Source organism: Perca fluviatilis, chromosome 1 (assembly GCF_010015445.1).
Source record: "Perca fluviatilis chromosome 1, GENO_Pfluv_1.0, whole genome shotgun sequence".
NCBI classification, from domain to species: domain Eukaryota; kingdom Metazoa; phylum Chordata; class Actinopteri; order Perciformes; family Percidae; genus Perca; species Perca fluviatilis.
The window spans coordinates 7,524,403-7,538,445 of record NC_053112.1 but is presented as its reverse complement, the minus strand read 5'-3'; the positions used below and the strand labels follow the sequence as shown (position 1 = coordinate 7,538,445).

Below are 14,043 nucleotides of genomic sequence, written 5' to 3'. Positions count from 1 at the left end.
CCAAAAATGGCGAGTAGAGTCGAGCAGGTACCATGTAATGGAAAAGCGCCAAAAGTAACCTACATAGGGTAGGAGAAAGTGCATATCGGCCTACAAAGTTGAACACAATATAATCAACAGTGACCATCGTCAACAACATCATCATCAGCATCCATTAAATTACATGACCAACCCATTTAATCAGCGTTTCTAACATCCTCCACAACACATAGTCAACAGACTAGAATATATAACCAACCAAGCATGCTTCACACGCACTAATGGAGAGATGTCAGAGTGAGTGGGCTGCGACTGCTGAATAGACACCCTGAGCGGTATGGTGGGGGGGTTCGGTGCCTTGCTCAAGAGCACCTTGGCAGTGCCCAGAAGGTGAACTGGCACCTCTCCAGCTACCAGTCCACACTCCGTACTTCGGTCCGGACGGGGACTCGAACAGACTGAGCTACTGCCACCCAAGTCGTATGCTTACTACTTCCCAAAACACATGCGTTTTCATCAAAATCTTTACTATTTACAGCACTTCCGCATATACGGTCTCTCACACGGTGGACGAGTAGCACCTCCAGGTGTTTTTAAAATGTTAAAATAATACATTTTGTCAGATTCCTGAGATGTATCCAGCTGTTCTCTAACGTGTTTGTCTTTGTTTCTCCTCAGTATCGGATGCAGACGGCAGTGAAGGAGGCTTCCAGCTAAAGAAGGAACATGCCCTGCGAGTGCTGGGCTACATCAGCTCCTGGACACAGAGGTCAGTGCGTCTCCCTTCTGAACTCGCCTCTCACGAGTCGGCCGACAACGTTTTTACATAATTGGGCTCAAAGAAAAACAAGTTTTATGACGTCGCTTTGCTCGATTCCTACTGTGTGTGGAAAGTTTAAGTTTCTTCCCAAACTTTAACAGGCACCTGAAGCTCTTTGTCTCCCCAGTTCACTGCTGGGGGAAATGGAAAAACAAATGTTGATTTTAAAAATAACAAATACATTTTAACCAACTAGCTGGTCTCTCCCTCAGTAGGACTTTATCACTATAAGTTGGTGTGATTAGGGTTTTGTTTGACTAGGCCGGGGGTCAGCAATCTTTACCATCGAAAGAGCCATTGTTGGCCGTAAAAAGTCGACCGAAACAAAATAAAACTATGAAAAGGGTCCTCTTTTCACTTTTCCAACCATCACAACTCTAGTTTTGGTTGAAATAAACACATAGTTTACTGATTTACATGTGAAAATATGTTGGCTCTACACACGCTAAAAGTATTGTTTTTTTTAAATGGAGTCTGGTGGGTTTAGCGCTAGAGACTTCAGAGCTGTTTCTGGTTAAACAAAAAGGTCTCAAAGAGGTTTTAAAGGTGCCTTGCCACACAAATCCATTTTTACTTGTATTTTTTTTAAATCTGTCAGGTCCATATGTGTTTGTGTTATGTGGTGAATGTGAAAATGAACTGCTACCTCCTCTGTCAGCTCTAGCCACTCAACAGAAATAAGCCGAGAAGTTAGACCAATCACAGAAGCTGGTCAGTCTGACATCATACCGCCTGAGCTCATTACTATTCATGAGCTCGCCCAGTTGCGCTGGGTAAAGGATTCTGACAGCCAGGCTCTCATTGGCTAGCTGTTAGCCAGTCAGAGTCAAGCAGCTTAGCTCGTTGAATATTAATGAGAACTGGCACAAATCGAGCCGAGTCTTCCTGCAGGCTTTCTATGCCACGCTAGAATGGCTTGAAACAAGGTAACCAAGGCATTTTTTCCACAAAAAACTTTCCATGGTAGAACTTCAGACGTTACCACAAAGTAATGAAATACGTGCGGCAGGGCATCTTTTTAAAAAGGCCTATATCCATAATGTTGTCACACACTTAGAATAATAATCTGAGACTGTCAGTGGAAAAAAACAGCACTTTTAGTGGACCCAATTGACGATGCACATTTGCCCCATAGGGTTACAATGCAGCCCGGTCTAGGGCTGCCGTTTACAGCGTTCACGCTCAATACTGCACTATTTTTTTTAATGACTGTTGTTCCCATCAGTCACTTACACAGGAAAATTGGGTCCAGGTTGGAAAAAAAACAACGAAATTACCCTTTAAACACAACAACTAGTATCTGCCAAAACTTTCTGGGTAAAACTAGCACTCCAGAATTTCTGTTTGTGCGCTCCAGTCATGCAGTCTTACGAGCTGGAATAATGTGGTCCGTGGAAATGAATGACTCAGAATGTCCGTCTTCACCAACTGTAGTCCGGCTACCTTTGAGCAAGACACTACGTCAGGTGAAGCCTGTGGTTTGGAGGGCGTCTCTCAGCTGTGTGAATGTGGCTTCACTGTGACACTTCAGAGGAGCTTTCCTGCTCTGCCAACCTTCACTTGGATAAAAAAACATACAAAAAAAACATTTCTTTAAATGTTTTTTTCAAGCAGAAAGATGACTCATTAAATTTGTCCTTTTTCTTTTTGTTCTGTTTTTACTCATCCAGCTGGAATGTTTTTATATTTGGTGTAATGAAGGAGACTTAAAGTCGCTGACCTAAACATTCAAAACTTTGCTGACTCATTTGTTTGAACGCTAACCGAGAAGCAGTCCGTCCTTGTGCCTGCTGGGCTCTATTTGTGAGTGTGTTATGCTTCCATCTCTGTCTAAAGTAAGAGTAAATTGCTGGTAACCCGTCCTGTACTTTGACCTAAGTGATGGGTTAGAGGAACACTGAGACACGCAAAACATCAGTGCACTCGCACACACTCAGTTTACTGTGTGAAAAGGAACTTGGAAATGGAAATAATGTTATTTAAAAATCGACTTTGTCTTGATGTTAATGCTAGGGATTAGCCTGACAAGCCAGACCCACATCAGTGTACCTCGATAGTCACTCCAGGAATTATGTCTTTTAGAAAAACAACTTTTAGTCGACGTTGCGTCCTTGAGATATTTCTTTATGATATATGTGCACTGTTCTAACACTGCTCTAGGCTCTGCAGCCATGTTGAGTTCCTCTTTAACGCTTCCCCCTGCATTGTGTCCTCAGACAATGTCTCTGCTGCTTCAAGGAGTACAAGCACCTGGAGGTCTTCAATCAGCTGGTCTACGCCCTCATCAACCTGGTCATCGCTCAGATCAGCAGCCTGAGAGACCGCCTCTGCAGCGCCCAGGACCACACCCGTAAAGGAGGCGCGTCTGGGGCCGAGGGGGGGTCTGAATGGAGCGGGGGCGAGGCCGCATCCGGGTCCCTCCCCCAGCCGTCCTCACCCGGGGAGGACGAACCCGTGAATGTGGAGAGAGACTCTGCCGAAGAGGACGCCGACGGCCCCGACCTGAACCAGAATAAGAGCCAGGGCCAGGCTGAGGGGCCCAGCCGGCCGTGCGAAGCCCAGGTTGAAGCGCTGGAGCCTGGGGAGAGCGACGGCGGGTCTGGGGCTGGTGATGGGGGTGTCGGAGAAAGCGGCAGCAGTGACCACCAGGACCCGTTCAGCTCCTGGAGCACAGAGGAGAGGGAGAAGCTGCTGCTCTGTGCCGCCAAGATCTTCCAGATCCAGTTCCCCCTGTACACGGCCTACAAGCACAACACACACCCCACCATAGAGGTGAGGACTTAGGCCCACATCACACACCCAACACACACCACCACGCATGCAGATAAGAGCCTGAAAAGTGCTTGATTTTTTTTTTTAGGCTGATACTGTTTTTGATATATGACAATAAATATATTAAATAAAAATATTATATATAAATATTATAAATATTAAGGCTGTCAAAAGATAGAGCGAAACGCTAAAAAGCGGAGTTCACAGGCAAAATTCCTTGTGATGTGAGGATTGGTAGGATGATGATAGATGGATGGATGGGTGGATGGATGGATGGATGATAGATGGATTGATGGATGATAGATGGATTGATGGATGATAGATGGATGGATGATAGAGGATTGGATGGATGGATGATGGATGATGGAGATAGATGGATTGATGGATGATATGGTTGATGGATATAGAGGATGGATGGATTGATGGAGATAGATAAGGAGGGTGATGGATGATAGATGATGGATGGTGGATGGATGGATTGATGGATGATAGATGGATGATGGATGATAGATGGATGGATGGATTGATGGATGATAGATAGATGGATGGGTGGATGGATGATAGATGGATAGGTGGGTGGATGGATGGATGGATGGATGATGGATAGACGGATGATGATAAATGGGTGGATGGATGATAGATGGATGGGTGGATTGATGGATTGATGGATAGATGGATGGGTGGATGGATAGATGGATGGATGGCTAGATGGATAGATGGACGGATGGATTGATGGATAGATGGATGGATGGCTAGATGGATAGACGAGGATGGATGATGGATAGATGGCGAGGATGATGGATAGATGGATGGATGGCTAGATGGATAGACGGATGGATGGATTGATGGATAGATGGACGGATGGATTGATGGATAGATGGATGGATGGATTGATGGATAGATGGATGGATTGATGGATAGACGGATGGATGGATGGATGGATGGATAGATGGATGGATTGATGGATAGACGGATGGATGGATGGATGGATGGATGGATGGATGGATGGATGGATGGATAGATGGATGGATAGACGGATGGATAGACGGATGGATAGACGGATGGATAGACGGATGGATAGACGGATGGATAGACGGATAGACGGATAGATGGATAGATGGATGGATGGATGGATGGACTGGATAGACGGATGGATTGATGGATTGATGGATGGATGGATTGATGGATGGATAGATGGATGGATTGATGGATGGATAGATGGATGGATTGATGGATAGATGGATGGATTGATGGATAGATGGATGGATTGATGGATTGATGGATTGATGGATGGATAGATGGATGGATTGATGGATAGATGGATGGATTGATGGATAGATGGATGGATTGATGGATTGATGGATAGATGGATGGATTGATGGATAGATGGATGGATTGATGGATAGATGGATGGATTGATAGATGGATGGATTGATAGATGACTGGATGGACGGATGGATGGATTGATGGATAGATGGATGGATTGATGGATAGATGGATGGATTGATGGATAGATGGATGGATTGATGGATAGATGGATGGATAGATGGATGGATTGATGGATGGATTGATGGATAGATGGATGGATTGATGGATGGATTGATGGATAGATGGATGGATTGATGGATAGATGGATGGATTGATGGATTGATGGATTGATGGATGGATAGATGGATGGATTGATGGATAGATGGATGGATTGATGGATTGATGGATAGATGGATGGATAGATGGATGGATTGATGGATGGATGGATAGATGGATAGACGGATGGATTGATAGATGACTGGATGGATTGATGGATGGCTAGATGGATAGACGGATGGATAGACGGATGGATGGATGGATGGATGGATAGACGGATGGATAGACGGATAGACGGATGGATGGATTGATGGATGGATAGATGGATGGATGGATGGATGGATGGATGGATGGATGGATGGATGGATGGATGGATGGATGGATAGCCTTTACTGTCATTGTACATGGTAACGTACAACAAAACTTGGAGACGTCCCATACATTCAGGGCATACCATTCAAATAAATCGGTTATGACTCATGATTTGGGCCTCGCGCCACTCCGTAGTTTGGGAATTCAGGAAGCGATGCAGCAGTAACGTTGTGGATGGTTGGCAGAAACGGATGAAGAAAAGGGTCTTTAGGACGGCAAGTTGAGTTCCAGATGATTCTCTCCACAAGACTAAATGTCCTGTCGATGTGACCCGAGTTACCACCAGAGTACTTCCAGTCTTAAATACCATTTGAGCATTCAAAAATGTGAGAAATATCCATTTTTTTAAAGTACATTTAGAACAGTTAAAAAAATGTGTAATTAATTTGCGATTAATTGTACGTTAACTATGGACAATCATGTGATCAATCGAGATTAAATATTTAAACGATTGCCAGCCCTATTAAATGTATGAATAATGCACAGACTTAAGAGTGATATTGACTTTCTCATCCCCCACCCCCTCTCAGCAAGAAAGCAAGTGTGATATTTCCCAAAATGTACAACTATTTAATTATATACAGTTTATCGTTGATGTAAATTTTTTTTATTTTTTATTTATTTAACCTTTATTTAACCAGGTAGGCCGTTGAGAACAGGTTCTCATTTACAACGGCGACCTGGCCATAAAAAGCATAAGCGTACAAGACAACGTACAGTTTCACATTCAGTATAGTACAAGAAAACCGAATACAATAGGCTACAAAGGTCCAGATTAAGTAGGCAGTTCAAGCCGACACAAAGTGAGGTGTAAGTTAAGTCGATGGATATGCAAAAGTGGTGTGGTGATAACATAATATACACGACAATAGACAGGCTATAACAATGCTGAGATGTACTAAAGAGTCAGAATACAGTTAGTGCAATGTTAATGCTGAGAAGTAGTGAAGTCAATACACCGTTAGTGCAAGATGTAGTCCAGTTAGTGACGTGGATCAGTATTAACACAGTAAACATGAACAGACAGTGTGACAAAATGCTGAATATAGTAAAGAGTCAATATACAGTTAGGGCAAATATTTGTCTAGGTAGAAACACGAAAAGACAGTCTATAGGAATGTTAAATGCTGAGATGAAGTAGAGCGTCTATGTACAGTTTGTGCTACGTGTGGTGTGTAGTGATGTAGAACAAGCGTAGCACAATATACAGTATATGAATAGACAGAAAAGAGGTATCGGTCAGGCTCTCGTTAGTCCAGATAGATCAGTAGATCAGATGGATCCACGTAGTCTGTATCTTCAAACTTACAGAGGTGTGTTTTCGTCAGTGTATACTCCCAGATGTATTTTTTTTCCAGCGGAGGACCAGAACACGTTCTTCTCTGTTCAAGCTCTTTAACATCCTTTTTTAAATGTGAACAATAGCCTGTAATTAGCCTGACTCTTTTTCAGGATGGCAGTTTTTCTGATTTACTGTTTGTTCTTTCTGTCTCCGTGTCTTTCCTCCAGGACATATCTGCTCATGAAAGTAACATCCTGGGCTCCTTCTGCGACATGAATGTAAGTAATCTACTTTGTCCTTTTTTGTTTTTGGGTCACCGAGTCAAGCGTACACTCTGCTTCCTGTGAATCACCCGACACCTACAGCAGGAAAAAGATCCCTCAAAAACCTATTCCTTTAGAGCCAGGTCGGACCAGTGATGTCTGCTGCAGTAAAAACAACAAGACTCTGACTGAATAGAAGCTGCTTCGGGAACTTTCTTTGTTATACTTTTTATTGACAAAAATCAGCGTACAGAACTCTCGTAGGGGAAAGAAAATATACATGAGTAGATTTAGCGCAAATGTTGTCGGTGTGCATGAAAAAAGAATCCCCTTTAGCTTAAACAATACAAAATGGGTGCCTGGGTAGCTCACCTGGTAGAGTGCGCGCCCATATAAAGAGGCTTAGTCCTCTCTCTCTCTACCCTTTCAAGTCTACGCTGTCCTGTTGGAAATAAAGGCCTAAAATGTCCAAAAAGAAATAATCGCAAGTCATGAGCAAAAAGGCTAGAGACAATAAAATCGAGGACTATTTAAAATCATTCATAAACCAAACCGTGGTGCTTTGGGAACTATTGTCCTCTTAAATGCTTAAAAAGTAAAATGTGTCTCCGTCTCGTGCTTGTCCTCTTTTCTCTTATTTATTCTATCCTGAAACTGTTTTATTGTGAAACTGCACAAACACGCTCTCGACCCCGACAGCTGTGCCGAATCTAGAGCGGGAGCCGGGGGTGCAGGGGTGATAATGATGATGATGATGATGATGATGATGAAAACGAGATGTAGGCCTGTTGGGAGTTTACTGTAAGAGACGAGCACATCAGCAAACAGGGTCACATGACCTGCTGAAGAGACTCTGGTTTATCAGGTTTCTTCTCCCAGCCAGCAGGCCTTTAGAGACTTCCACTCTGTGTTTTTTTTTTTTCCTAGGTTTGCGGAAGACTTAGGCGCACGTATTTCGAGGGGGGGGGGTTTAGGGGACCTCTCCTTCAAGAAAATGTTTTTATTTTACAGAAAGAATATCTACTTTCACATAAATTTGGACCATTATTTCCATATCTGTGTCTGAAATGTTGGAAAAGCTTGACCAGGTGTAACACTAAAAATGACAAAACTTGCTAAAGAAGTCCATCGGGGACAAGTCTCACATTGCCAGACCTTCCTCCAAAGCGCTGTGGAGGAAGGTCTGGCTAGTCCACACAGCATTCCTGGTTGGGAGACGAACATGCTCTGGTTTATTGGCATTTCTGTAAACCAATCACAATCATCTTGGGCGGCGCTAAGCGCCAGACGGAGCGCTTGGCACGGCGCCTCTGCCGCGGGAAGGAACTTGTTTTGGTGGAACGTGTGTACGTTCAAAAGTAGTTTCAGTCGTGCAACAGAGAACTCAGATTGGACAGATAGTCTAGCTAGCTGTCTGGATTTACCCTGCAGAGATCTGAGGAGCAGTTAACCATAGTCCTCACAAATCAGCCAGACCTGAGAAGAAGCCATTTAGTTAGTTTTGACGCTCCCAATGCTTTTACATTGATTCGGCTTAGGGTGGTGTCCAAAACCGGCCTGGGTGCTGCGCCTGAAGCCTGGTTACGGCAGTGAAAACCCTGCACTCCTTTCTTTCGGTTGCTGTCTGAGGTCACCATGCACGTGCGGTGGAGATTATTTGAACAAATGAACAGGAAATGTCTCATCGTCAGCCCTGCACTGAGAAGAAGAATACCGAAGTCTTACTAACACCAGTTGTCGCTGAGTCACATCCTGGGTTTTTGTCTAAAGAATTCAGAAAATCCTCTCCACTCGGGCAGACCTTTTCCCCTCGAGTGGACAGCACTGCGGTCACCAGGACAGAGGCTATTATCTGAAAGTGATTATCCAAAACTTTCTGTCAAATAATCTCAGACTGATAACTGTCTTGTCCCACCTTACATTTTAAATTTGACTTCAGTGCGAGAGCTTTTCTCTCCTGACCTAAGAGGTTATCCCAGATTTGACCTCAGACACCTGATGATCCCAGGCTGCCCAGTGTCCAAAAATAACCCTCCTCTGATGAGAGGTTTCACGTTGCTACGATCTGCTCTGCGTTGGCCGGACAGGCTTGGATTTTTTCTTTTTTAAGCATGAATGAACTCAATGGCTTCACATGGGATGGAACGTCCTTCCAAATGGGGAGAAGATAAACACGATAAAACAGAGACCGAAAGACAGAACCTTCTATTTTACTGTTCTTTTCATCCGTTAAAGCTTTAGTGCGTCACTTTTTGATATCAATGAACGTCCGTTCCATTCAAGCCGTTGCCAAACGAGTTGCTCCAAAGCTAATTCAGACTATCCGCTCCACACAACTCTCTCTGGATATCTCAGTAGGACTATGGTCAGAAGATTGTGGCGTCCGGTGACTTTCCCGCGTAGAAACTTGAGTGAAGAGAATGACCTTTTCTGAAGAGTCCATCATGTTTTTTTTTTAAATCCTCAATGTCCTCCTTGGCTACTAGCAACTGCGTGGGGGGGGGGTTGTGGTGGCTGTGTTGTTGTCATTATTTAAAATTCCTCACGGGGGCGACAGAAACTATGCACGATAACTTTAAGGTTCAAGGTTTCTTTATTGGTCATGTGCAATACAGAAGTGGTCGTTGATATTTAAAATCATAGGCCTCAGGCACCTCCAACAATGCTCCTTAAATAACTTTAAAAAAACACAAAACGGCAAAATCTGAGATTGGGACAAACGAAAAAGTAGTGCAAGTTAGTTAGGATTGTGTGTCGACAGTATTGCAAATGAATCAGGCTGAATGTAAAAAGGAATGTAGTAATGTATATAATGCATAATGAGAAGTGTCTATATTAGGCATTGGCCCGGTATGAGATTCTGACGGTATAACCTTCAGCAAAAATATCACCGTTTCACGGTATTGCGGTATTGCAATCGCAGCTTTAAAATGTTTTATTTTTGAAATGTCTGGGTAAAAAAAACATAATTGAACACAAGTGCATTTCATTTTTAAACACATTGCACACTGGCAGGGAGACGGATATCTAAACTGCATGTTCGGTCCATAAAAAACAGCTCATTCCGTAGAGACTGTGTGTGTGTGTATGTGTATATATATATATATATATATATATATATATATATATATATATATATATAATTGACTAAAAAGAAGAATACAAAATCATCTTTTTGATTGGAAATTGATCTTAATGCCTTAATTTAAAAATATTAGGAAAAATCCCACCTTAAAGGACACCAATTTTCTTTGTGAATGAATAAGGTATTGTAAATAAATACAGGGGGCATAAGTATAGACACCCCTATGTTTAAATTCCCATAGAGGCAGGCAGATGTTTATTTTTAAAGGCCAGTTATATCTATCTATCTATCTATCTATCTATCTATCTATCTATCTCAGAAAATGACGTACCAAATAAAGGCTTATGTAACTTCTAGATTACTGTTCTTAACAAAGGCAGCCGATGTCTCATCAGGTATAGAAAAGTGTCTAAGACTTAAGAAAAGAATGACTCATGTTTGATGTTTCTTTGGAATAAGACCTCTTATTCCTGAACTTATAATATAATCTTATAACTGAACACATCAGGTGTTCAGTTATATTATAAGTTCAGGAATAAGACCTCTTATTCCTGAACTTATAATATAATCTTATAACTGAACACATCAGGTGTTCAGTTACGGCTCCCAGAGGCATTTACCTGATGAAGATCTGAGACCGAAACCTTGTATTTTTCTAAATAAATTATTGCTTGCGTAATGGTCAGTGTGCGGGACTTTCTCTAAGAGTCCCAGAGGCTGAACGCTGTTATCAGAAAGGCCTGATGTCACCGCTTTGGTGTTGACTTTTTGTCCCAACTGGGTACAGTTCTCTGTTTAGCTAAGTATTGTCCACATTTCCTGCCCTCTCTGGCCTGTTTTGTCAAAACGACGGCCACATTATTACAGCGTGCCGAGCCCCGTGATCTCCATGGCAACGGCGGTTTCGGTGGTCCGTGCTCCTGATGCTGCTCTTTGTGTTCTGAGATTAACATTTTAAGAGATCAGAATCTGTTTAATAACAAAGTTTTGGGAAGGAATGCAGTATTATAAACAGTGTTTTATAAGTTCATGTGTATATTGCAGCTTGTAGATGGGGGCGGGGTAGATTGTGTGAGTTTGGTTTTTTTTGGATTCCTGCAGATGAAGTCAGTGTCCCCCAGAGAGCAGTAACGTGTCCGTGTATAATCTGCCAACTGGATGGCCTTTAGCTTCCCAGCGTATTAAAGTTCTTATTAAGCTCGGGGGATGGATTTAAGAACGGGCTGAATGAAACGTGAGCTGCACTACTAAGAAGAACTTCCAGCTTTCACTGTTTTACTGGCCAAAGTAGCGGATATATACAACATCAAAATAATCCATTTATCTTATTAAATTACAGTGTGTTAGAGTTTTAATCAATTTTAATCCAATCAAAACAAATCAAAACATGATTTATTGACGAGTGCACCGAAATTGGCACGACTACACCAAACTTTCCAACACACTTGGGTTGAAGCCAGGAAGAAATGCTGATGGAAGCAAATGTTAATTGTTCACATGATTTTAAATTCCCATCCAATATAATGTACTCTAAGTCGAAACATCTAAATGTAGAAAACAGTCCCTCCAGAAAAACGCGATTATGCGATCGCATAATTTATGCGGGTGGGGGTTGCATTTTTTTCAAATACGCCGCACTTTCGCCGCATAAATTGCCGATTTCCACGCAAAATATGCGGTGCTTGCATGATTTCATAACCCCACATTTTCGTTGCGAAAAAGTCACATAATATATCTCAGCAGAAAGTTGAAAAATGTTGCGTTTACTTCACACAAGAGCAGCCATTTTCCCCTGTTGCCATGGGAACGTTATGAAGTGATGTAATTTCGTGTGAACATCGTCAAAAAGCAGGGTGTTGGGGTGTAAGTACTTTTTTTTCCTCTTTTCATCAAACCGCAGTTTTTGCAAGTTCCCGCAATTTCATCGCATAAAATTGCATAAATATCATATAGCATATTCCATCGCATTTTTTAAGAAAACATGCCACATAATCAAAGATTTTCGACCCGCAACTATCACAAAAAAACTCTGTTTTTCTGGAAGGACTGAGAAAACCTCTCCGGCAGTGTAATCAAGGCTCATCTTTCTGGTTTTTACTGCTTACTTACAGATAAATAACCTGATTTATTTATTTTTTTATTATTATTTTTTTTTAAGTTTTAAGGCGCTGACGCACCAATCCGATAATCGTGCGTTTGGAGACGGTCTGGCGAGGTCGGTGACTCGAGTCTGTTCGGTGTGTTCCGTGCCGTCGTCCTTCATTTTGTGCTCGCCCCCGACTAGCCAATCCGTGCACTCATGTTAGCGCGACGAACAGCCTCTCAAAATCTGACGAACATCTTTCAAACTGACCTTTTGGCGATCTGAAATGGAGACCGATTCCGCAACTGCACGGCCTATTTCTCGCTTAAAATGTCTTCACGAACACGTTTCCGTGAACTAGCTTCGTAAGATACGAGATGGCGTTCTGAACGAGCCGCCGCTACGCTCGGTTGTAAAATCCGGGAGGAGCCGGACCCCACGTGACGCGTTCGTCCAATCAGCTGACAATAGATTAGCGCCTCCTGCTGTTACGGAGACGTATTACGTCTCGCGCACGAGCAGAACGTAACGCTCAAGTCGGCGTCACTTCGGTGTGTTCCGAGGCACTTTTTTGACCAACTTGGGTCGGCTGTGGGCTTGGTGCGTCAGGGCCCTTAAACTAAACGTCTCTGGATTTGATGTCTGTATGCACCCAAAAGTTAGTTTGAATGTTTCCTGCTGCAAAAACACGCCACAGTTGGCGGTCATTGAACACACTTCCACTTCTGGAAAGTTCTTCTGGGTAAAAAAAAAAAAAAAGAGCTGTTGATAATGCATCATGACGTTATGAGATGTTGTGTGTGTGTGTCCCCCCTTCCCCCCTCCCCCCAGGACGTGGAGGTGCCTCTCCATCTGCTGCGTTACGTCTGTCTGTTCTGTGGGAAGCACGGCCTCTCCCTGATGAAGGAGTGCTTCGAGTCGGGCACTCCGGAGAGCCTCCCCTTCGCCATCGCACACGCTTTCATCACCATCGTCTCCAACGTGAGTCCACGCACGCACGAAACTAACGATTTCTTTCATTGTCACCCTGTCGATTATTTTCTCGATTATTTGTTTGGTGTGTATGCATTTCATGCGAGTTTGATATTAACTACTGTGTCCTCTTCCTGCCCACAGATCCGAATATGGCTGCACATTCCTGCGGTCATGCAGCACATCATACCGTTCCGCACTTATGTAATACGGTGAGTTCACTCCCAATGAATGTGTGGCGACTTTGCGCCAGAAGTGGCGTACGGACGAAGCGTAGGACGTGCGTACGCACAGAAATCTTCTGATTTTGCGCACGCGCGTCCTACGCCGGTTTCCCTTTTTAATAAATCCCAATCAACTCTAAATGTGGCGCAGCTTTGGCGGCTTCATGTCACGCCCGTAGTCGCCCTTAAATAGTCAGTGAAACGCCTCACACCAACATCATGAGCAGAGAGGGAAGGAATTTCACTCAGTGTGAAGTTGTAGTTCTTGTTGGAGAGGTGGAAAAGAGGAAAAGATGTTTGGAGGGTACAGTGTGGGCATTACTAATACCAAAACAAGCTGTGGGGTCCTATCTAGCACCCGGCGCAGAGCAGCGCTAAGCCCGACCCAAGTGTCTTTGCTAGTTTAAGACCGTCCAGCGCCCGCGTCGTTTAAATAGCAAACGCACCTGCGCCCATCTGTGGCCCATGGGCGTGCTGGTCTTACAGGGAGGTGTGTTCAGGTGCATTCTGGGCGTGCTGGTCTTACAGGGAGGTGTGTTCAGGTGCATTCTGGGCGTGCTGGTCTTACAGGGAGGTGTGTTCAGGTGCATTCTGGGCGTGCTGGTCT

At 43.5% G+C, this 14,043-nt stretch overlaps 1 protein-coding gene across 1 annotated transcript in view; it reads left to right on the top strand.

The window, feature by feature from the left end:
• Positions 1-14,043, top strand: part of usp34 (ubiquitin specific peptidase 34) — a 110,546-nt gene that overhangs the window by 13,170 nt on the left and 83,333 nt on the right. Inside the window, exons 2-6 of the mRNA XM_039810750.1 lie at positions 658-748; positions 3,016-3,571; positions 7,037-7,087; positions 13,072-13,221; positions 13,357-13,424. Of these exons, the coding sequence (XP_039666684.1) occupies positions 658-748; positions 3,016-3,571; positions 7,037-7,087; positions 13,072-13,221; positions 13,357-13,424 (916 nt within the window). The remainder of the gene's footprint in view (positions 1-657; positions 749-3,015; positions 3,572-7,036; positions 7,088-13,071; positions 13,222-13,356; positions 13,425-14,043) is intronic.